The following is a 21,274-nucleotide window of genomic DNA, read 5'->3' as shown; positions in this document are numbered from 1 at the left end:
GGCGATTTCATCAGTTCGTGCAAAACCGGCAACAAGGAAAAGAATAGATCACGTGATAAGAAAAATGCACCAATCCGAGCCCGAGGCAAGAGGGACCCATCGTATGATTGCTCCCGTCTTGCTAATTCTGACATTCCCCGAATAACTCGCCTTCTTCTCCACGAAACCTCTCTCGAACTCGCACTCGCACTCGCACTCCACGCTCTCGAGCGCACCAATTGAGCTTCTCTCTCGCTCGTCTCGTCATCGCCGATTACCTCACATATACCGTTCACGATGCTGCGCACATCAGCCTCCAACCTGCTGCGCAAGAGCCTGGTGCGCAGCACTCCCGCCCTGGCCTCACGGGCTGCCTCGACTCACGCCATCTCTAACCCGACCCTCGCCAACATCGAGAAGCGATGGGAGGGCATGCCTCTCCAAGAGCAGGCCGAGCTCTGGATGGCTCTGCGTGATCGCATGCAGTCCAACTGGACCGAACTGACCCTCCAGGAGAAGAAAGCTGGTGCGTCACAAACTCTCCTCAACTGCGAAAATACCTCCATCCCGCCCGCGTAGCCGAGATATTGGGTCACAACCACCACAACACATCACAACACATGCTTCAGCCTTGCCGGTCATTGATGATTCACTCAACACCTCAATTGCACAGCTTCAGTCTTGCATTGGACCCTCCACGAGCCTCAATTGCATCATGTAGAACCCAAGCACCCAATTCGTCTTCCTGATTGGTAGATGGGGCTTCGATATAGCTTTGCCCGTTACATCAACGGCCCATTCCCTGCATCACCATGTATAACTGCGTCACAACCATAAAACTAACTCAAACTCTCTCAACAGCTTACTGGATTGCCTTCGGTCCTCACGGTCCCCGCGCTGTCGACCCCCCTGGAACCGGTGCCCGCGTCGCCTGGGGTGTCTTCATTGGTCTCGCCGCCAGTGTCGCTCTCTTCGGTGCTGTCCGTGTTGTCGCCAAGCCCGCTCCTTACACCATGACCCAGGAGTACCAGGAGGAGACCAACGAGTTCCTCAAGGTATGTTCCATCTTGTCTACATCGCATCCGGTCACCTGGCTAACAAGGACTTTCAGAACCAAAAATCCGATCCTTTCACCGGTATCACCTCTCCTGGTTATGCTGGCAAGGGTATGGTCCAGTCTCCCCCCAAGGGCAACTAAATTCAATACACAACATCGTTTCCTTTGTGCTAGAAGCTGGAGTGACTCTACGGAGACGTATTGATGTGTAAAAGGGCCTCTGGTACGTATGGATATGACCAGAGGTTTCGAGGTCGCTCCAGAGATATCAAGTCCTCTTGGTGTAAATACTGTACTACAACAACGAAACCCGAGTCGAGTCATTTGTTTGATTGAATTTGTTCGCTTGCCTATCTCTGTGGGAGCGTACCCGAAGCTTTGCCTAACCATTCTGTCGACATTAAATCCAGTTAATCAAAATAGTAATTGCTCCAATACGCCTCGTTTCCAATGATGTTGAACTTAGCCACCGCTCTGTCCTGCTTCTCGGTACTTTTCAAATGTGTTCTCGGGTTCCCCTTTGGCTGGATTCATCTCTTCTGCCTGCATCCTTCTGTCCACCTCAAACCGGCCGTCCTTGCCCCAGTATCCTGCCTTCTCCGTTCCCTTTACGCATCCTTCGGTGATGAGTACATAAGGCATCGGAGCATCAAACATGGGCTCTGCTAGGACACGCTCCATCTCCATCTTGAGACCTCGGGCGCCTGTTTCTGAAGCAGCAGCTCGCTCCGCGATAGCATATAATGATTTCTCTGTGAAGAATAATCGCGAAGGGTACGTCTCGAAAAGAGCGGTATACTGAGCAACAAGGCTGTTTTTGGGTTCAGTCAGAATACGTAAGAGATCTTCTTTAGAAAGCGGACTAAGAGCACAGATATTGTGCAGACGCCCTATCAACTCGGGAATGAAACCGAAGCTTTGCAGATCAGCAGGAGTGGTAAGATCTAACGGCGTGAACGATGAAGCTGATTGAGGGTTGTGGTGAGGCAAATGCGTATATGTTTCTGCCGGCAGAGTTTGCTTGTTGCCAGACATAGAGGAGCGTCCCCTAAGTTCTCCGCCGAATCCCATCGTCGGTCTTGCAACTCTCTTCAGGACAGCCTTGTCTAGCCCGACAAAGGCGCCGCAGAACACAAAGAGAATGTTAGTAGTGTCAATAGTATACTGGTCAACCTTGCCACCTGGAGGAGCTGCCTGAGGAGTTGAGGAAGATGGCCCAGATGCGCTATAGTTCGTCGTGATAGGTGGCGTAGATCGGGATGAGCGGTTGTCCTTGACATTGATGGTAACTTTTGTTCCCTCAACGAGCTTCAGCAGCGCCTGTTGAACACCCTCGCCCCCAACATCCCGACCAGTAGTCGTTTCGCGCCTTGCAATCTTGTCGAATTCATCTAGAACAACAATACCGTGCTCTGTTGCCTTGATGTCATAATTGGCTTCGATAAGGAGCCGCTCGATGCAGGTCTCAACGTCCTGTCCTATGTATCCAGCCTGAGTGAAGGAGTTGCAGTCACAGATAGAGAAGGGTACGTTTATCTTTTTGCTTAGTGTTCTAAGTTCTGTCAGTTTAATCGTTTCAGCAGTTGATAGAAGAAGACAGACTCTAGGATGTAAGTCTTGCCAACACCCGTGGGACCGACCAGAAGGAGGTTACTCTTGTCTATCTTGACGTGATCGGGAACTGTTATATCCTCTGCAACATAGAGATGGTCCATTGGGTCATCATCGAATTCGTGGTTATCGTGAAGCGCACGGACCGACTCATTATGGCCCGGGAACTCATCTTTAAGAGTATCAGCAGCGTAACGCTCAGGGATAGAACCATGTACACGCTGACCTTCGACAGGGTGCATCTCACGACGTTTCTGATGCAGTTCTCTGTCTCTCGCAAACCTCTGGCGCATTACCTTATCCCGCCTGTTCCGGTCCTCGTGCTCATGTTGGTGTCTTCGCCGTAGATTCTGGTAGTGATTGAAGATGGTTGCGCATATTGTCTTCTTGGCCCGGTCCTGGCCAACGACGTAGTCGTCTACTCTTTTCTTGAGATCGCGTGGGTAGAACTGTGGTACGCCAAAGTTGGTCTTGTTGAACATGGGGCCACGCCCCGCATCGACTGATGGGTCATAGCTGCTACTGAAGCCTGAATTGAAGTCGTTGTTGCGTCGTGAAGCTATAGGGGAGCCTGAGATATAGCGGTGTTGTTGTCGTAATCGGGAATTGTAAGAGGATAGGCAACGTGTCGTAGTAGGTACCAGTCGTGTGGCACAGCGCGAGAGATGGCAAAGACAGCAACGAGCGGTAGGGAGTGCCCTTACGAAGGGCGACATTATGATATATATTCAGTTTGCATAATATTGAAGGATGATACAAAGCGGAGCGTCAGGCGATAGTTGACTGAGTTGTAGTATATCTTGGCAGACGATGACGGGAAGCGGGGAACGGTTACAGCTTAATGTGGTCGTGCGAGAGCAAGGCCGACGATAGAGCCTATCGATTCGATAGCATGGAAATGGTTACAGCGAGACTGGTTATAGGGCTGGCGTAGGGAGGACGATGCTTCTATGACTGTAGTTACGGAATTGAGGATTGTGTGATACCGACCTGCGCTTTGTCTGACCTACCAGCTCCGGGACCCTTCCGCCGCCAGCAGCGTCCGCTATCGGGGTCAGGTGGAAGCTTAGGCACCTTAGAGCCCAGGCCAACCGTCAAGGCAATTGCGCACAGGAGCTGATAGCGAGTAGCAGCCACTGACAGGCCTAGACTGCAGCGGCGTCCCCGCTAAACAAGCCGGGCCGACATGGGGGATCTGATGCTAGCCCCCGGCCTCCCCAAGCACCCCAAAGCGCAAACTATTTGCTCCATTTGAATTTGATGGGACCCGTCCGAACTGCACAATGATTCTCGCGCAACATCAGAAGTTGTCTTCTACAGGAAGTGGCGATATTACGAGGCTCTCGGTTGGGTCCAGTGTCACCCTCTCTCAACCACATGTTGAGCGTTGCAGACACATAGACTGAAAATGCCTTCCATTTAAGGGACAGCGTGCAGATACGTACCGTAGCCGTTGAGAGAAATTCACCATTCGCGACGTCATCCCAACTTATCGATAAAGCTCTGAGTGGGCAACCCGAACTGAAACTGAAAGGTTGGCAACCTTAGGCGAATGAGCTAGATAGGAGGTTGCAAGGTCTCTGATATTGTAGTTCTACTTCTGTTGCCACAATTTTCTGATTCTTCATCTTATTTTTCAAGCCTCTTTTCATCTGGGAAGTTGCTTTAAGATCCTTTGTGCTTCTGTGTCGATTCTTCATCTCCCTCAATTGTGTCTCACTTCAAGCTCAACAATTGTCTGAAGCTTGCAACACCAATATCCTGACTACCCCGCCCACCTGAAGACCTACATTACCTACCTACCTCCCTTCTACAACCGCGTCGTATTTTCAATTCAACTTTGAAAAATGGCCGCAATTGTTGAAAACTCGTCCAATTCCTTGGACCCCAATCACTCTGGCGGCGCTGTGGGTGACATTCCTAACGATGGTACAGGTAAGCCTATGCATGGCCCGACATGTGATGATCTGATAGTCAAGAACGCCACGCTCATGATGTATTCTAGGCGTTGTGAAGCTCGATCCTTGGCTGGAGCCCTTCAGCGAAGCCCTCAGAAGGCGCTTTTCTAAAACTCAAGATTGGATCAAGACCATCAATGACACCGAAGGTGGTCTTGAGAAGTTCAGCAGGGTAAGCTTCTAGCTTCCAATTCACCGAGTCGCGTTACTGATACTTGTTGTCTATAGGGCGCTGAGAAATTTGGCTTCAACGTCGATGCTAATAACAACATTGTCTACCGTGAATGGGCGCCCAATGCCACTGCCGCGTTCCTGATCGGCGATTTTAGTACGTCTCCAAACTCAATCATACATACATGCGCTTACAATTTTACCTTAGACAATTGGGACCGCAATGCTCATCCCATGACCAAGAACGATTTTGGCGTCTTCGAAATTACAATTCCTGCCAAAGATGGACAGCCTGCCATTCCTCACCTTTCCAAAGTCAAGGTATGTCAAAATCCAGACGCAATTATAAGACATCACATCTAATATGTCTACCTAGATCTCGCTCAACTTGCCCAATGGTGAGCATGTTGATCGACTTCCGGCTTGGATCAAGTACGTGACACAAGATTTGTCTGTATCTCCCGCATACGATGCCCACTTCTGGAACCCTCCAGCCTCCGAGACATACAAGTTCAAGAACTCTCGACCCAAGAAGCCCGCAAGCGTTCGTGTGTATGAGGCGCATGTCGGTATCTCCAGCCCTGACCAGCGGGTTGCGACTTACAAGGAGTTTACCAAGAACATGCTTCCACGAATTAAGAACCTAGGTTACAATGTGATTCAACTGATGGCTGTGATGGAACATGCGTACTATGCCAGCTTTGGCTATCAAATCAACAACTTCTTCGCAGCTAGCAGTCGATATGGTACTCCCGAGGACCTCAAGGAGCTCATTGACACCGCTCACGGCCTCGGAATTACCATGCTTCTCGATGTTGTCCACAGCCACGCTTCCAAGAACGTGCTCGATGGCATCAACGAGTTTGATGGTACCGATCACCATTACTTCCATGGTGGCGGCAAGGGCCGACACGATCAGTGGGACAGCCGACTATTCAACTACGGCCACCATGAGGTGATGCGGTTCTTGCTGAGCAACTTGCGTTTTTGGATGGACGAGTACCAATTCGACGGTTTCCGATTTGATGGAGTGACCAGCATGCTATATGTTCATCATGGCATGGGCACGTAAGTGACACTATCACGATCTTATCGGCCTATCATGCTAATTCGAACAGGGGCTTCTCCGGTGGCTATCATGAGTACTTCGGTGCAGATGTTGACGAGGAGGCTGTTGTCTATATGATGCTTGCAAACGAAATGTTGCATGAACTCTACCCCGAGGTCATTACCATTGCTGAGGATGTCTCTGGTATGCCAGCACTCTGCCTGCCACTTTCTCTTGGTGGCGTTGGATTCGACTACCGCCTTGCCATGGCCATTCCTGATATGTGGATCAAGATTCTGAAGGAACTCAAGGATGATGAATGGGATATTGGCAACATCTGCCATACACTTACCAACCGTCGACACGGCGAAAAGACTATCGCCTATGCTGAGAGCCACGACCAGGCGTAAGTTAATGCTCCTTTGACTTGTTTCACTTTCAGCTACTAACATGCACAGTCTTGTCGGTGACAAAACACTCATGATGCATCTGTGTGACGCTGAAATGTATACCAACATGTCTACTCTGTCGCCCCTGACTCCTGTCATTGATCGTGGTATGGCACTCCACAAGATGATTCGACTTGTGACACATGGCCTTGGAGGAGAGGGATATCTGAACTTTGAGGGTAACGAGTTTGGTCACCCCGAGTGGCTCGACTTCCCGCGTGAGGGCAACAACAACTCATTCTGGTATGCTCGACGACAGCTCAACCTTACGGATGATCCCTTGCTCCGATACAAGTTCCTTGATCACTTTGACCGCTTGATGAACCAGACTGAGGCCAAGTATGGTTGGCTCCATGCGCCACAGGCATATATCTCATTGAAACATGAAGGTGACAAGGTTATTGTGTTTGAGCGCGGTGGTCTGGTCTTTATCTTTAACTTCCACCCAACCAACAGCTTCAGCGACTACCGTATCGGAATTGATGTCGCAGGAACTTACCGTGTCGTTCTCAACACAGATAGCAAGGATGTTGGTGGTCACAACCGTGTCGATGAGAACACCCGATTCTTCACTACCCCCATGGAATGGAACAACAGGAAGAACTGGACTCATATCTATATTCCCTGCCGAACTGCTTTGGTAAGTGAGCCCGGTTTTCAAATGACTGTTTGCGTTTCCTAACATGTTCTTGCAGGTTCTGGCTCTTGAGTCCACAATTTCCCAGCAGTCCTGAGTATGGAAGATGAGAGATGGAAACGGGGGCCGTGGTGAAGCTGCAAGAAGAAGCATCTGACTAGAGTGATTCCTTCATTTGGCGGGGACTGTTACAAAGTGCGCCGTTATTGGGATGAGACCCTGGTTGACGTGTCTCAGGGTTGTTTTGTTTTGCAGATATACTATAACATCTGAAATAATAAAAGTCGACAGTCAAGAACAACAACTTCAATGTCCTAATACCTCCTTTTACCAGTCGCAAGGAGCGAGGCTGACATGATCAATAGTATTATGGTTCTATAGCGTTGCTACTCGTGGTGGGGTTCTGACGATGCTCGGATTTTTCGGCTCGGTTATTCGGGAATGGATCGAAACAAAGCTCATTATTTAAAACATTGAAGTAAATTCGATCGTAAGATGTATTGGTCTAGTATTACATATTTCTTGGTGATCGAAGAAAATGGCATCTGCAATTGATAACCGAGACATTACTGTCTTGAATGGGTATAAGTGTTATTTGAAGCCCGGTTACCGAAGCTAATCTGGATGTCGTCAGGTTGTTGAGATTTGAACCGGGGTCGGCTAATGGGGGGAACGGCCTGAACGGTCAAGGGGAAAGAAAAAAAAGTTGGAATGGAACAATTGGCAAATCTCAGCCAAAATTTAAATGGACCATCTAAAACTTGCAACAAGCAATTGCCCGTTGTTATTGGTTGGAACCAGGACCATCTCGGCGTAGCTAATAGACAGACCAATAGGGTTAGACACCTGAGGGAAGAGGACGGGATGCAAGATGGGGATCCCTGACTGGTCTTGTTGCCCCAGAAAAGCCTTGACTTGACAGCATCTCTTGAGAAGAACGTGGATGAGGCTGGTGATGATTGAAATCATGATGTTCGTGGTGATCTAGATGTGAATTAATATAGCGTTCAACGCATCGACTTGATCAGGCCGCGCTCGTCATCTACACTGAGCCCGGTATTTGTTTGTATGCAGTACTTCCGTGGTTTTCGGATCATCAGCCAATCCATCTTGAGCTTCCACCACCATCTCATAGAACTCAGCAGCACGCAGGTAAACCAAGCCAGGTCAATGCTACTTTCCCCGCTCCGTTTTGCATCTTCCCCCTCAGAATGACATCCAGGGGTTTAATTGCTGCGAGATCATTGATGCCTTTGACTTCAACAATTGAGTCAATTCTACATATAGAGCCAAGAATGAGATAACTGAGTGAAGATTCGGTTTCGGATATGCATCGAAGCTCAGTCATTCACCTTTCCATGTAAGGAAGAATGGATCAGTCCCATGATTAAGTTGAAGATGGAACCAAAGCCATTTAATGCCTGCAGGCCTAAGGAATAAGGACTCAGTGACGATTATAAGGCATCTCTCTCTCTCTCCACTGCTGCTGTTTACACTGGTTTCTATGGCCCCAAAAATGCCTGGCTCTGAGTGACCTTCAAGGGGAGGCAAGAAGACTTAAGACCTCAATCCTAAATGACAAAAATACTTAGGTAAATTAATATGAATTTAGGAAAGATTTAGTCGACCTTAGAATAAGTATTTATGGCACCTTGCCTTACGTCGGAAGTTTTGCTGCTCCCTGAAGGCCTTGGTTCTGGCGAGACAACCGCTATGGTTCAAGGTGGGAGAGCCAGGTCTGCGAATAATCCCGTCATGTTCATCCCGGGAAATTGCCGGCATCGCAGCTTCCCCGGCGGGGCCAGAGGTAATTTCGGGCTAGCGTTCCACGTGACACTCTACGAAAGCTCTAACTGACCAAGTCGTCCTCCCGAGCAAAACTGCTCACCTCCCGTAAAAGTTCTCCCTCAGCTTCAACCAACCTCTCTCCACTCCCATCTCTGATCGCTCTTTGTCATCTGGCAAGATGTTCAAGAGGTGAGTAATGATCGCAAGAACGAATGTCGAAGATTTTTCGATGACGTTTCCCTCCCAATTGAAGCCCAATTGAGCTGACCCTTGCGTTTTTCCCTCGGCAGCGGCATTTCCTCCTTCGCCCGCGCGGCTCGCCCGGCCGTCCTCCCTCGACGTGCCCTCCGACCTTCATCTCTCCGACTCCCCATCTCCAGCCGATGGGCGAGCACTGCCAGCGTCGGCACCGGCAAGATTCACCAGGTGAGAACGAGCCGCTCCTCAGTCCATTCCGGTCGCCCGGGCAATACCGACCGCACAAGAACTCCGTGCTAACCCGACTGTTCGCAGGTCATCGGTGCCGTCGTCGACGGTTAGTCAATCATCTATCACAGGCTTTCGACGAGCCTGGCACGACACGGCGAAAACAATACTGACGTTATTGCAGTCAAGTTCGATACTCAGAAGCTCCCCGCCATTCTCAACTCTCTTGAGACTGAGAACAATGGCCAGAAGCTCGTTCTCGAGGTTTCCGTATGTTCACATCCAATTATCTCATATGACTGGTCAATTCTAACATCCTCAAGCAACATTTGGGAGAGAACGTCGTCCGTTGCATTGCTATGGACGGTACGTTATGACCACTTGGAAATTTCTCATACTTCAAACCCCTAACACATTTTTACAGGTACTGAGGGTCTCGTTCGAGGTGCTTCCGCCCAGGACACTGGTGCTCCCATCACCATTCCTGTCGGTCCCGCCACTCTTGGCCGTATCATGAACGTCACTGGTGACCCCATTGACGAGCGTGGTCCCATCAAGACTGACAAGCGCCTTCCTATCCACACCGAAGCCCCCGAGTTCGTCGAGCAGTCCACCTCTGCTGAGGTTCTTGTTACTGGTATCAAGGTCGTCGATCTTCTTGCTCCCTACGCCCGTGGTGGAAAGATTGGTCTCTTCGGTGGTGCTGGTGTCGGCAAGACTGTGTTCATTCAGGAGCTTATCAACAACATCGCCAAGGCCCACGGTGGTTACTCCGTCTTCACTGGTGTCGGTGAGCGAACCCGTGAGGGTAACGATCTGTACCACGAAATGCAGGAGACTTCCGTCATTCAGCTTGATGGCGAGTCCAAGGTCGCCCTGGTCTTCGGTCAGATGAACGAGCCCCCTGGAGCTCGTGCCCGTGTCGCCCTTACTGGTCTTACTGTAGCTGAATACTTCAGAGATGAGGAGGGTCAGGACGTGCTGCTCTTCATTGACAACATTTTCCGATTCACTCAGGCCGGTTCCGAGGTGTCTGCCCTTCTCGGTCGTATCCCCTCTGCCGTCGGTTACCAGCCCACCCTCGCCGTCGACATGGGTGGTATGCAGGAGCGTATTACCACCACCACCAAGGGTTCCATTACCTCCGTCCAGGCCGTCTACGTCCCTGCTGACGATTTGACTGATCCTGCCCCTGCCACCACCTTCGCTCATTTGGACGCCACCACTGTCTTGTCTCGTGGTATCTCTGAGTTGGGTATCTACCCCGCTGTCGACCCTCTCGACTCCAAGTCCCGTATGTTGGATCCCCGAGTTGTCGGTCAGGAGCACTACGACGTCGCCACCCGTGTCCAGCAGATCCTCCAGGAGTACAAGTCTCTTCAGGATATCATTGCCATTCTGGGTATGGATGAGTTGTCTGAGGCCGACAAGCTTACTGTCGAGCGTGCCCGTAAGATCCAGCGTTTCCTGAGCCAGCCTTTCACTGTCGCCCAGGTTTTCACTGGTATCGAGGGTAAGCTCGTCGACCTTAAGGAGACCATCAACTCCTTCAAGGCCATCCTTAACGGTGAGGGTGACAACCTTCCTGAGGGTGCCTTCTACATGGTTGGTGACTTCGCCTCTGCCAAGGCCAAGGGTGAGAAGATTCTTGCTGAGCTTGAGGGTCAGTAAGGGGTTTAAGTATTGAAGTTAATGCCGCGGGAGACGGGAGGAGAGAAATAAAGGACCTGTGTATAGAGAAGAGGAACAAAGGTCCCGGGAGGTTTCTCATAAGCTCCACCAAGTCTCTTTTGTGAGCTGTGTACTAAGAAATCAACAAAATTCCTTTTGTAGCCATATCAAGCTTTCTTTTTTACTAAAAGTGATCCATTCTGACTGACCGTGGCTATGACGAGTGACTCTGTAGTGATTAGGCAAAGCCGCATACAGAAGAGCGACCTAAGAACGCAAGAAGAAGTGTACCTTCTGGCTTTATCTTTAAATTAAGGCATTTAGAGTTGATTAAGAAATCTGCTCTTTGGCCATCAGTCAGATAGTCAATTGGACCGGCCATAGGCTTATTAGAGCCGCATAGGGTCGTTCCTTTAAAGTGAAGCTATTCACAGATCAGGGCAAGAAATAGAGGTCAAAGTGCCAATTAGACTGAGCTTCAGCAAGGTCAGTAGTACCTTAGATTAGTAATTAGAGCAAGTAGCCTAGCTGCAATTAAGACCTTTCAGAGATACAGGCAATGGATTAGGTTGCCTTTTGGTCAAGTTCCCGAGAGGTCACCGAAGGCAAGCCAGCTATAGGCCCCCTCGAGGGTAATCATGAAACATCCTCTATATAAAGATTGAAGAGAACCTCTTTTTTTTTTTTTTAAGAAGAAAATTCTCTCTTTAGGCACTAAAGATAAGAAGAGCCATAGTGCCAAGAGGCACAGCAAGGTAAAGGAAGAAGGCCATTTAGTCAAGCTACCTAGGCAGAGGCATTTGCCTCGTCTAAGATAACATGCTATCAACATCAGGGTCTCTAATATTCGATATCGATGTTGAATTATAGTCAATGCCATACTTAGTCTATTTCATTTTGACTACTTAATATCCGCCTAAGGAATTTCTCTTCAGCTTCTTTTATCCATGGACTTTAGATATAGATGAACTTGATGACTCTCCCAGTACGATATATTAGTACCTCATAGAGTTAATAGCAGAAGTGGAAGATTAGCAGTTATACATGAATTTGACTCTATTTTTGCTGAAAAGGGAGACTTTCAAGTCTCACGGGTATCCAATAAACCGTTCCCAAACATCCTCTCGTTCCCTGACTCCCTGTATTATTGATTCTGTCAAATTATCCACCATGGAACATGTTCGGTCATGGATCGAATGTAAAGGTGGAGTTCATGTCAGTCCTCCATTTCTCAATAGCCTCTCCCTTTGTTATAACTTGGCCTCTTGAATCCATGAGCACGAGCTTCTTCTCCGCAGGAATCCACTCAACTCGTCTTCCCTTCTCGTCCACAAGGGTGATAGATGCTGTGGGATCTAACCGTAGGCTGTTGGGTTTTTGCGGTGACCAGTTTGGATCTTCGAACAAGACTCTTCCAAGCTCGAGCTCGCCTTCGACGAGGCGTGCCATGTGCGGGACGAGAAGATATTGCTGCCACTCTGGGCCGATGTGCTCGCAAAGATCCCGCAGTGAACGGTTTCCGACATTCTTTATCCACCAGACATCTGAAGGGAACTTGAGAAAGGCGGCATAGTAGGCGAGAATGATGAGAGCCCGGGGGCGCAATTCGCGTGCGAGCTGGACGAAGTTCCGGGGCACAAAAGTGAACCAGGTGATGATCCGCAGCATCATGGTGGGCCCGAAGCCATCGTGCAAGTTCTGATACAAAGATCCGAGGAATTGAAGTGTCTCGTAGTAGGTTTCCACGTTGAGATAGTCTGGATCGCTAGGCTCAATGGAGTTGAGCATAGAGACAAGGCAAGCAGGAATGTGGTTTGTGGCCTGCTCAACGTCGACAGAAGGTCTGTTAAACAAACAGTAAAGGCCCGAGTCAATGAGTTTCTCAACGCCCATGAGATCAATAACGAGGCCAATTCCCCTCCAGACAATCATCCAATCGATCAAGTAAAGCTTTTTACCATCCTCATCGCGGAAGTTTTGAGATGATAGAGCAGTGAGCAATAGAGAATTGGCTAATAACGCCGGGAACGTCTCCGGCTGTGCTTTTTCCACGGCCAGGCGATATCCCTCAAAGGAACGAGCGCGATAGGTGAGAGCACGTGCAGGGTCATGGCTTAACTCAAGACTCTGCATGTGAAGACTTGCGAGACCAAATAACGAATCCATGAGAAATGGGTTCTCAAAGGCAACCTGAACCATTCTGTTTCTTAGAACATCGTTGATCGGGTTCGAGGGTCCCTGGTCCACTGAGAAAGAGGTACACGTTGAGCTGGTGTAGAACCAGAGAAGCTTCATATCTGTCACGTCCATTTGGCCATGGCGGAATACTGGCGAGACGGTCAACGGCCCAGCCTCTTCCATAGGCTCATCGCTAGAAGAGATAGAGACGACGTCTGGCGAAGGAGCATTCTGAGGAGCGGATAGAGGTTCTGGCGGTCGTTGAGGAGAATTCGTGATGCTGTTATTTGAAGAGGGAGCAGTTGAGGCTGCGGAAGTCGGATACACGCAATCAGCCTTGCGCAATCTGCATGATCGACAGACAGGGCGAGCCTCGTCGCATTTAACCTTGCGAGCTTTACAATTGCGACATCCAGTTCGCGACTTCTTGTGAGGTCGTTTAGAATGGTAGGGCTTATTGTTATCGTAATTAGGCGGCGATCCTTCTGGGCTTTCCGACTGGGGTTGCTCTGATGAGGTCTGAGAGTTGTCCATGGCTGTTGAGACTATAACATGGTTGTATGTCAACAGTTGGTTATCACAGACGGATAGAACGGATTTATGTATGAGGTGACAAGAGGTGTCTTGTTTTAGTAAGAGTAAGTTGAGTTGAGTTTCATGCTAACGTTAGGTTGAATGAGATGAGCTGCTTGATGACAAGGTCTCGCCCACCAACAGTGGAAACCCCGCGTACGTGCGTCTCAGGTCTCAGGACCAAACAAGGCTTAGCAGCACTCCAAGTTAGTTCCATTGCAGCTGTGACTGGATGACGACTCTAGTCTATGATGACGATAAGATCTGTACAGTATGATTCGGGTAGACGGGCCCTGGAATCCAATGTCGTCTAAGGTATTCCAGGGCTATAGAGTCTTGCTTGTAAGTGGTTTATTTACAGTGGAACACGATGCTTGACTCAAATAAACCGAACATCAAGTTTACTCAGGTACATGCCATTCAAAAATGCATCATACAATATCCCCATATTGCGCAATTCGACATGAGGCATAATCTCCTTGAGAACGAAACAATTCAAAATAAAGGTCGAGTTGACGACGCCCAATACCAAAGTCGGCAATCTTCAGGGCCCGTCTTACTCCTCTTCAGCCAGTAGCCTAGACATCAGTTCATAGGAAAAGAGTGCATACTGTAGCAACGGATATCATGGCTTTGCGTAGTTCGACTTTGCTCCGAGGTGCAAAAAATCACACAGTGGAATTGCTGTATCATTATGTTATCGTCATATCCCAGATAGAGTTGAGTTCTTATATCGTGCCTGGCGGCCCAATCTTCGAATGTACGCTACAGCAGAGTCTCGACAGTAGTGCATCTTTAACGATTATGCTTATATCATACGGGTCAGTAAAGACGATTGACAGTCAGTTTCTGCAAGGCCGATACATGCAGCCGAGGATTCTATTAATCAGACGACGTGAAGTTGGACCAATGTATCTGAAATTCTCACAAGCCCAGTGGTAAATTAGACAGGTAGCTAGAGACAATATATAAATCTGAAGTCACCTACCAAGCAAAGCCTCAACGGTCCCCCTGAAACCATGTACCAGATTACTGCCAGAATATGTGTTACTTACTCTCGCGAACTATACATTATGAACAAAATCTTATTTACAGTTGTGTTTTACACTTACACAGACTCATTATTTCGGTAAGATACCCTACATCAACAGGAAACCTTTCAAGTTTTTTCTTCAATAAACTTCCAAGGACTTATACAGAGAAATGAAAGAGACAGTAATGTTTTCTATGCAACCTGAGTCACAGAGCTTCTATACTTTTCCTCTTTCATTATGGAAGAGACAGTTGTCAACGCTGGCGCTTGGTAAACCGGACCGGAAATTCGATCGGGATTCGGCCGACTTAAAAAAAAATCCGGCCCCGGTTTTGACGAAACGGTTTGGAACTTTTGGGGAAATTGTTAAGCAAGACATGACAGGGCTTACGGCTCATAGACACAGCCTTGCGACTTGAGCTTCAAAGGCTTCGCCATAGTCTCCAACTCTCTCCTCTCGGTCCCGACCGACGAGAAACTCGCACGGATGCAATCGACAGGGCTTCGTGCCCTGCTGAATCCTGCTACTGTCGCCGCAAGATCACAAGCCCAATCTCGAATACGCTATCGATCATTTCAGACATCGTCAACCTGGAGGGATATAGGCGCAGGTGCAGGCGCAAACAATGGTGATAAGCCACCAGGGCAATCGGCAGCTGTAGAGGACGAAGATGTACAGCCTCAGAACGGAACCGAAACTGCACCGGGTCGTTCACGAGTTCGAACTTCGACTTCTGTGAAAAACAGAATAGCTCGCAAACATGCCGCTCCTGCGCTACCCCCCGTCAAACTACCACAAACGTTCCTCGACGACAATGTCACTCTTCACCATGCCTGGAGGAGACCACAGCTCCCAATCGCCCTCGCTGAAGATGCCAAACAACCAAAGACGTCCTCTATCTTTGTCGATCCTCAGGTCGCCGATAAGAAGACTCGAATAACGGAATCCAACAGGGCCCTTGAAGACTACTTCGATGCGACATTCACTGCCATGTTCGAGAAAGTTGCGGATCGTGTAAAAGCTGTTGTTGCTCTCGATGCAAATTGCCACACAGAGGAGCTCGTTCATAAGTTGACGAGCCTCACACGCGCCTACGACATGCTGCTCGATTCAGCATGGCATCTGGCCGATTCGTTATATCCTGCCCGACACGCAGAATATATATACACTTCAAAGCCATTCTGGTGGTGGCACTACTATAAGGATTTTGACCGACATGCCCAAGAGTTTCGCGACCAGTTTCTTTCAGTTCAGACAGGCCTCGATAGCATTCTCGACTATGACTGGAGACTCGACCACTCCCTAGCCCAAGCCATCGCCGACCTACCTATTCTCACATTCTCCTCTATTCGATCTGCTCTGCGTCGAGAATTAACGACACCGGCCCCATTTGACTCCGAGTCCAAGAACCTCAAGCGTCAGATTACGATATTGTCCATGTCTGGCTATGGTGGACAAGCCATATCAGAGGCTGTCGCAGAACACATCGCCTACTTCAACGATGCTGATCTGGTTAAATTGAACGCCCAGGACTTATCCGTCATAGTAGGAGACTATCTAGACCAGGACTGGGCTTATTCGCGAGGGTCACTCTCGAACATGGGATTCCGCGCTGCAGAGATGAATGGAAAGCTTTACAAGGATCCTGATGTGGTGACACGGCACGAGGAGGAGGATAATGACCCTGATACGGGCGTGATTAATATTCGCGCAGCCTCAGGCTCGCTTGAAGACGAGCTTTCCAAAATCAAGCAGGGTGGCTATGACCCCTTTGGCAAATGGGAGAACCTCAAGATCGACAAGGTCTTGGATCAAATTATACAGGCAGCCGAGATCAAGCAAGGCTCCCCGCGTGAGAAGCCTCTTATCATCCATATCCACGACTTCATTGAACTCAGTATGACGCTTGAGGGTTCAATGCTCATCACGAGATTAAGAAATATCGTGGATTCAGCCTGGCAACAAGGTTCCAAGGTTGCGATTCTGGGAACGTCCTCGAGTGAGCAGCCTTCAGAGGAGTATCAAAGCACTCTTCGAGACCTCTCAATTGGAGACTTTGTTATTTCTCGACATATCGATCCTTCTCGCACTCTGAGGCAACCCAAACCGTCTGGCGGCTTACAAACTTCCGATGGCCATTTTCCTCTTCAGGACACAGACATTTTCGTGGAGAACGTTCAAAACATCAACCGCATGCTGAAATCATTAGGTAGCCAATGTACCCTTGAACTTTCAGACGCTCACATGAAGATCTTTATGCACGCTACAGACACACGAGCTCAGATGCTCAAGAAATCAATTCTTCCTCTACCAGAGGTGTACAACATTGCATGCGCCGCAAAACGTCACGAAGAAGAGGCCGCAGGTGCTGCACCAGGAGGAGTGTATGAGCGCCTTCTCATGGGTCCTTTAAGGCAAAGGCCTGGGCAGCGATACCTTGACGAGCCTGAGCAAGATGGCAAGGCGGAAGGCGAGGACTCGCAGAAGAAGGATGAAGATTCGCAATCAGGCGGCCGGGCAGCCATGAAGCTGAATGAGTATGAGAAGCGGATATCATCAGGCCACATCAACCGTCAGAACTTGAGAACGACTTTCGACGATGTTCACGTCCCCAAGGAAACCATATCTGCCCTCAAGCTTCTCACAACCCTGGCGCTGGTACGACCTGATGCCTTCTCTTATGGTGTACTCGCCCAAGATAAGATTCCTGGATGTCTTCTGTACGGACCTCCAGGCACAGGCAAGACGTTGCTCGCAAAGGCAGTTGCCAAGGAGAGTGGTGCAAACATGCTCGAAATCAGTGGTGCAACTATAAATGACAAATGGGTTGGTGAGAGCGAGAAGCTTATCCGGGCAGTCTTCACGCTGGCCAAGAAGATCTCGCCGTGTGTCGTCTTCATTGACGAGGCCGATTCTTTACTAGCAAACCGCAGCATGCTCGGTGCTCGGGCATCACACCGCTCTCACATCAACCAGTTTCTAAAAGAGTGGGATGGCCTCGAGGAGACAGAAGCCTTCATCATGGTTGCCACCAACCGTCCGTTCGACCTTGATGACGCTGTTCTCCGTCGCCTGCCGCGTCGTCTACTTGTCGACCTGCCTCTACAAGCAGACCGTACTGCCATTCTGAAGATCCTCCTCAAGGGCGAAACCCTCGACCCTGCCGTTTCACTCGAAGATCTAGCCAAGCGAACTCCCTACTACTCAGGCTCTGATCTCAAGAATGCCTGCGTCGCTGCCGCCATGGCTGCCGTAGAGGAGGAGAATGAAGCTGCTGCACGTCACAGTGGTCCCGAGCCGTATGAATACCCTAAGAAACGTATTTTGCGCCAGGACCACTTCGATAAGGCTCTTCGTCAAATACCGGCTAGCATCAGCGAGGATATGCAGTCTCTCAAGCAGATTCGCAAGTTTGATGAAGAATACGGAGCTAAGAAGAAGGGTGCAAAGAAGATGATGGGTTTTGGCGTCGGCGTAGAGAAGAAGTTTGCCGATGCTGAGGAGGTAAGAATCCGTCGTGGCCCATGAAGATGTTAATGTTAGGCTTGGATTTGGTTTCACATTTTTATGCATCATGGCGTCAGGCAGGAATCTTTCTTTGTATAATACACACATATATAGAATTGGCCAACACAGAGGTACTTATGATGGATTGAACTGAATGGCGAGTTTGTTTTTGGCATTGGCAAAAACAGCCAATAAACTATAGAATGATATAACCAGACACTGAGTCACGATCCTGAGGCCCAGTAATGACCGTCGTAATGGGGCACTTAGACTCTATTCAGATCATTCAGCCTTTAACCCCTCAGATGTCTGCAAAACAAGTCCCATCTAACCTATCTAGCCCTCAACACTGATAGTCCAACTCGGGCTGCCGCGATGAAAAGGGGCAACATCACTGGCCCTGACCCTCTTAAGGCGATTCATGGCAACAACGAAACATTTGATATCCGTAAAATTGGCCAAGGCACCCCCACAAAGACACGCCTAACATGTCGTTATTTTGATGCAATTGCTGGCTAAACCTTGATCACGATGGAAGCAAGTACAAAAGCCCAAGTCGAAATTGGGTAGAGAATGTCAATGATGAGTATAATAACCAAAAACATCACTTTACGACAATCCTCAATGAATCTGGGTCAATTCTTTGTAAATGCCTTTTTATATTTCATCGATCCGCCATGCGTTCTCCCCTGAGCTGATCATTATGTTTACGGAAACGGGGCTTAGAAGGATCATGCTTCAGTCGATATCTGTATCCCCTCTGCTGCGAGAGCCCTCGAGTAGTCGGCTTGAGCCTTCTCCAAAGCATTCATAGTTGGTTGCATCAAAGCAATCACGGCAGCTTTGCCACCTCCAACATTATCTGATCGCCATCTGATCTTCTTGCCGGTTCGCTGGAAATGATCGCGGATCTCTTTCTTCCGGCTGCGAATGATTTCCTCGCGTTCCTTGTCGGCTTCCTCTGCAACGGCGTTGATACGTGCCAGTGACCGGCCGAGAGACTCGGCTAGGTACTGTAGCTCACCAGCGCGGTCCGGGTCGCCCGAGAGGAATGCGTTCCAGAACTGATGCAGAAACTCGATGGTCGTTGCGTGGGTAAGACTGCACTTGCGGGAGATCTCAACAGGAAGCCCCATGGGCTCAACGGCATCCGTCTCGTGGCCGTATTTTTGAGCGCGTTGCTGACGCACACCCTTCATGATGTCCTTGTCAGCAGCTAAGAGAGCGGAGCGTGATCCAACATGCGGCCGTTTGGGAGTATCTTCGTCACTTTCGCTCTCTTCATCAAATCCCATTGCTGCCTGTATATTTATTCCGCCAGCACCATCGCTCTCAAGAGTCTCGAGATCTCCCACTATCTCGAACAGAACTTCGCTAGGAACCTGTTTTTCGAAAATCGCAGCTTGTTTCGAGGGCGCAGAGTCATGTTTTGAAAAGAACTTGTTCTGTTCCTTCACGTTGAGCATAATACGATGCTCCTTCGCGTCGCCCTTCAGATCACGCAAAGCCAGCTGGACATAAGCGTTGTAACCACCATTGGGATCATCAGTGTTGACATCAGAAGGTGCAACATTGGCCATGATCTTCTCACTGAGACTGTTGAGGGTCTTCACAATTGGTATATTGGCCCTAGGACGCATCTCGACATCCTTCGCGTTTCCACTTTTGAAGCCTCCTTGATTCTCTTCGTTGGCCTCGATGTCGATAAAATGCGGTACTTGGTTTGCCATGATTTTGCTCTGAAAGGCAACCGTATTCTCAGCAGGGTCATATTTGTCGAACAACGGGTCATTAGGGTCGTTCTCGGCGACTCGCTCACCGCGTAGCTTTTTGGAAAGTCTGCTGAGGAAGAAACGGGACCAGAAGTCCGCTTCAGATATCTTGGGGACATTCTCGTTGTATACACGTTTGATCAGAGGATGTTGTGCGAATATCATTTGCACCTGCTCTACGCTGATGTTTAGTTTTAGTTCGCCATCAACAGTCTTGGGTTTGACGGTTGAGAGGACATTATATGCTCCTTTCTTCTGGTTTATCTCAATAGCATGGGCTCGGAGAAGATTTGTCCGGGTTGACCAGAACTGTGAATTAAAGGCGGCTCCTGATAAGGAGTCGGGCTTGGTTTGCATTGCTTCAACGTATGTTTGATGCAGACTTGTATCTTTTCTCATCAGTGACTGTTGCAACTCGATGTCGTTCTTGAGCTGCGAGTCATCGAACCAGCGCGAGGATGAAGCATTCTGTGAGTTGACAGCGCTGGCGAAGGCCATGGATGCGGAACCGCTACCACCACCAGTGCCACTACCAGCGCCTGGATTGGGCGTTGAAGAGCCACCACTTGCGCCGGATGGTTTTGGAACAGAAGCATCGTTGCCGCGCGTAGAAGCTAATAGGCTGGATAATAGATCTTTGACAGCCTTTGCCTCATCCTTGGCCTCGGCGGTGTTGAAGTGAAAGAGATATGTAGCGGGCTCTGCGTCTCCAACCTTTTCAAAGATTTTGAGCATAACCTTTGGTGAAGAATCTGGGGTCTGTTGGAGGTCTGACGTGGAGTCGTGTCAATAAACAAATCGAAACATAGGACGAAAACCGCGTCTCAGCTTACTTGTGATGTTATTGATGTTTAGTGAGACTGTGGCAGGGCCTCCTGAATTAGGAGTCCAAGTGACCAGCTGATGGTCACTTGTGAGAGTCAGAATGCCCTCCTTCTTTTTGAAAAGGGTGCGTCCCACTGGGATCGCCATATCGACGACGGACTATTTTGTTAATGTGACGGTTTGATACGGATATTTCACCGTTGAGAAGACGCTTCCAACTATTAGATTGGATTGGATGCCTGCTCTTCAGTGCTTTGTTCAGTCAAGACCCACTTACGGCCACTTATTCCATGATTACCTAAGGCAGCATAGCATCTAGGTACCTCAGGGCAAGCTCAGGCTCCGAGGAGACTCAGAGTTGAACAGCAGGAGGTTCATCTGGAATATGTGATGGTAGCTTGAAGTTTAAATGTTAGTATCCGTGGTTGCTTTCTTCAAATTTCATATGCGACTGCAACATCACATCAAACTCATCATCAAGCCAATCAATTAATCAGGTGATAGCGTAAAAATGGATGTGGAGTTGCTTGCTGTTTTCTCAGTTTTAGCACATCTTATGCCGACTCCAACCTGTAACTTACAAACAAGAC

At 49.0% G+C, this 21,274-nt stretch overlaps 7 protein-coding genes across 11 annotated transcripts; 4 read left to right on the top strand and 3 right to left on the bottom strand.

Moving 5' to 3' along the window:
* Positions 1 to 60: 60 nt before the first annotated feature.
* Positions 61 to 3,686, bottom strand: FOIG_04384 (ATP-dependent Clp protease ATP-binding subunit ClpX). 2 transcript variants are annotated; one of them, XM_031202592.1, is made up of 3 exons: positions 2,874 to 3,686; positions 2,639 to 2,819; positions 61 to 2,588 (listed from the first exon to the last, which is right to left on the bottom strand). In XM_031202592.1, the coding sequence occupies exons 1-3, from the start codon at positions 3,361 to 3,363 to the stop codon at positions 1,499 to 1,501; spliced, it is 1,761 nt and encodes a 586-aa protein (XP_031068039.1). In that variant the 5' UTR covers positions 3,364 to 3,686; the 3' UTR covers positions 61 to 1,498. The 2 variants fall into 2 exon arrangements, with proteins under 2 accessions (XP_031068039.1, XP_031068038.1); XM_031202591.1 differs by having other exon boundaries at positions 2,639 to 3,686.
* Positions 114 to 3,635, top strand: FOIG_04385 (cytochrome c oxidase polypeptide 5, mitochondrial). Its single transcript, XM_031202593.1, has 3 exons — positions 114 to 505; positions 841 to 1,034; positions 1,091 to 3,635. The coding sequence occupies exons 1-3, from the start codon at positions 277 to 279 to the stop codon at positions 1,175 to 1,177; spliced, it is 510 nt and encodes a 169-aa protein (XP_031068040.1). The 5' UTR covers positions 114 to 276; the 3' UTR covers positions 1,178 to 3,635.
* An 808-nt stretch (positions 3,687 to 4,494) lies between the features above and the next one.
* On the top strand, positions 4,495 to 7,738 carry FOIG_04383 (1,4-alpha-glucan-branching enzyme; the record flags this gene model as incomplete). The annotated part of the gene is made up of 8 exons (XM_031202590.1): positions 4,495 to 4,582; positions 4,653 to 4,777; positions 4,834 to 4,933; positions 4,985 to 5,097; positions 5,153 to 5,844; positions 5,895 to 6,230; positions 6,283 to 6,913; positions 6,969 to 7,738. The coding sequence occupies 8 exons, from the start codon at positions 4,495 to 4,497 to the stop codon at positions 7,005 to 7,007; spliced, it is 2,124 nt and encodes a 707-aa protein (XP_031068037.1). The 3' UTR covers positions 7,008 to 7,738.
* Positions 7,739 to 8,647: 909 nt separating this feature from the next.
* FOIG_04382 (ATP synthase subunit beta, mitochondrial) lies at positions 8,648 to 11,426 on the top strand. Of its 2 annotated transcripts, XM_031202588.1 has the most exons (7): positions 8,648 to 8,717; positions 8,773 to 8,887; positions 8,989 to 9,124; positions 9,212 to 9,233; positions 9,309 to 9,394; positions 9,448 to 9,490; positions 9,549 to 11,426. In XM_031202588.1, exons 2-7 carry the CDS (start codon positions 8,877 to 8,879, stop codon positions 10,793 to 10,795), a joined length of 1,545 nt encoding a protein of 514 aa, XP_031068035.1. In that variant the 5' UTR covers positions 8,648 to 8,717; positions 8,773 to 8,876; the 3' UTR covers positions 10,796 to 11,426. The 2 variants fall into 2 exon arrangements, with proteins under 2 accessions (XP_031068035.1, XP_031068036.1); XM_031202589.1 differs by lacking the exon at positions 8,648 to 8,717 and having other exon boundaries at positions 8,741 to 8,887; positions 9,549 to 11,096.
* Positions 11,427 to 11,635: 209 nt separating this feature from the next.
* Positions 11,636 to 13,700, bottom strand: FOIG_04381 (uncharacterized protein). Of its 2 annotated transcripts, XM_031202587.1 has the most exons (2): positions 12,107 to 13,663; positions 11,848 to 12,059 (listed from the first exon to the last, which is right to left on the bottom strand). In XM_031202587.1, the coding sequence occupies exons 1-2, from the start codon at positions 13,505 to 13,507 to the stop codon at positions 12,027 to 12,029; spliced, it is 1,434 nt and encodes a 477-aa protein (XP_031068034.1). In that variant the 5' UTR covers positions 13,508 to 13,663; the 3' UTR covers positions 11,848 to 12,026. The 2 variants fall into 2 exon arrangements, with proteins under 2 accessions (XP_031068033.1, XP_031068034.1); XM_031202586.1 differs by having other exon boundaries at positions 11,636 to 13,700.
* Positions 13,701 to 14,943: 1,243 nt separating this feature from the next.
* FOIG_04380 (uncharacterized protein) lies at positions 14,944 to 18,385 on the top strand. The gene has a single exon (XM_031202585.1). The coding sequence runs from the start codon at positions 15,067 to 15,069 to the stop codon at positions 18,106 to 18,108; it is 3,042 nt and encodes a 1,013-aa protein (XP_031068032.1). The 5' UTR covers positions 14,944 to 15,066; the 3' UTR covers positions 18,109 to 18,385.
* On the bottom strand, positions 18,164 to 21,113 carry FOIG_04379 (transcription initiation factor TFIIH subunit 1). Of its 2 annotated transcripts, XM_031202584.1 has the most exons (3): positions 20,962 to 21,100; positions 20,693 to 20,902; positions 18,164 to 20,629 (listed from the first exon to the last, which is right to left on the bottom strand). In XM_031202584.1, exons 2-3 carry the CDS (start codon positions 20,829 to 20,831, stop codon positions 18,819 to 18,821), a joined length of 1,950 nt encoding a protein of 649 aa, XP_031068031.1. In that variant the 5' UTR covers positions 20,832 to 20,902; positions 20,962 to 21,100; the 3' UTR covers positions 18,164 to 18,818. The 2 variants fall into 2 exon arrangements, with proteins under 2 accessions (XP_031068031.1, XP_031068030.1); XM_031202583.1 differs by having other exon boundaries at positions 20,693 to 21,113.
* Positions 21,114 to 21,274: the final 161 nt, after the last annotated feature.

This window comes from Fusarium odoratissimum, assembly GCF_000260195.1.
Source record: "Fusarium odoratissimum NRRL 54006 unplaced genomic scaffold supercont1.5, whole genome shotgun sequence".
Taxonomy (NCBI): domain Eukaryota; kingdom Fungi; phylum Ascomycota; class Sordariomycetes; order Hypocreales; family Nectriaceae; genus Fusarium; species Fusarium odoratissimum.
This window is presented reverse-complemented; position numbering and strand designations above follow the sequence as displayed.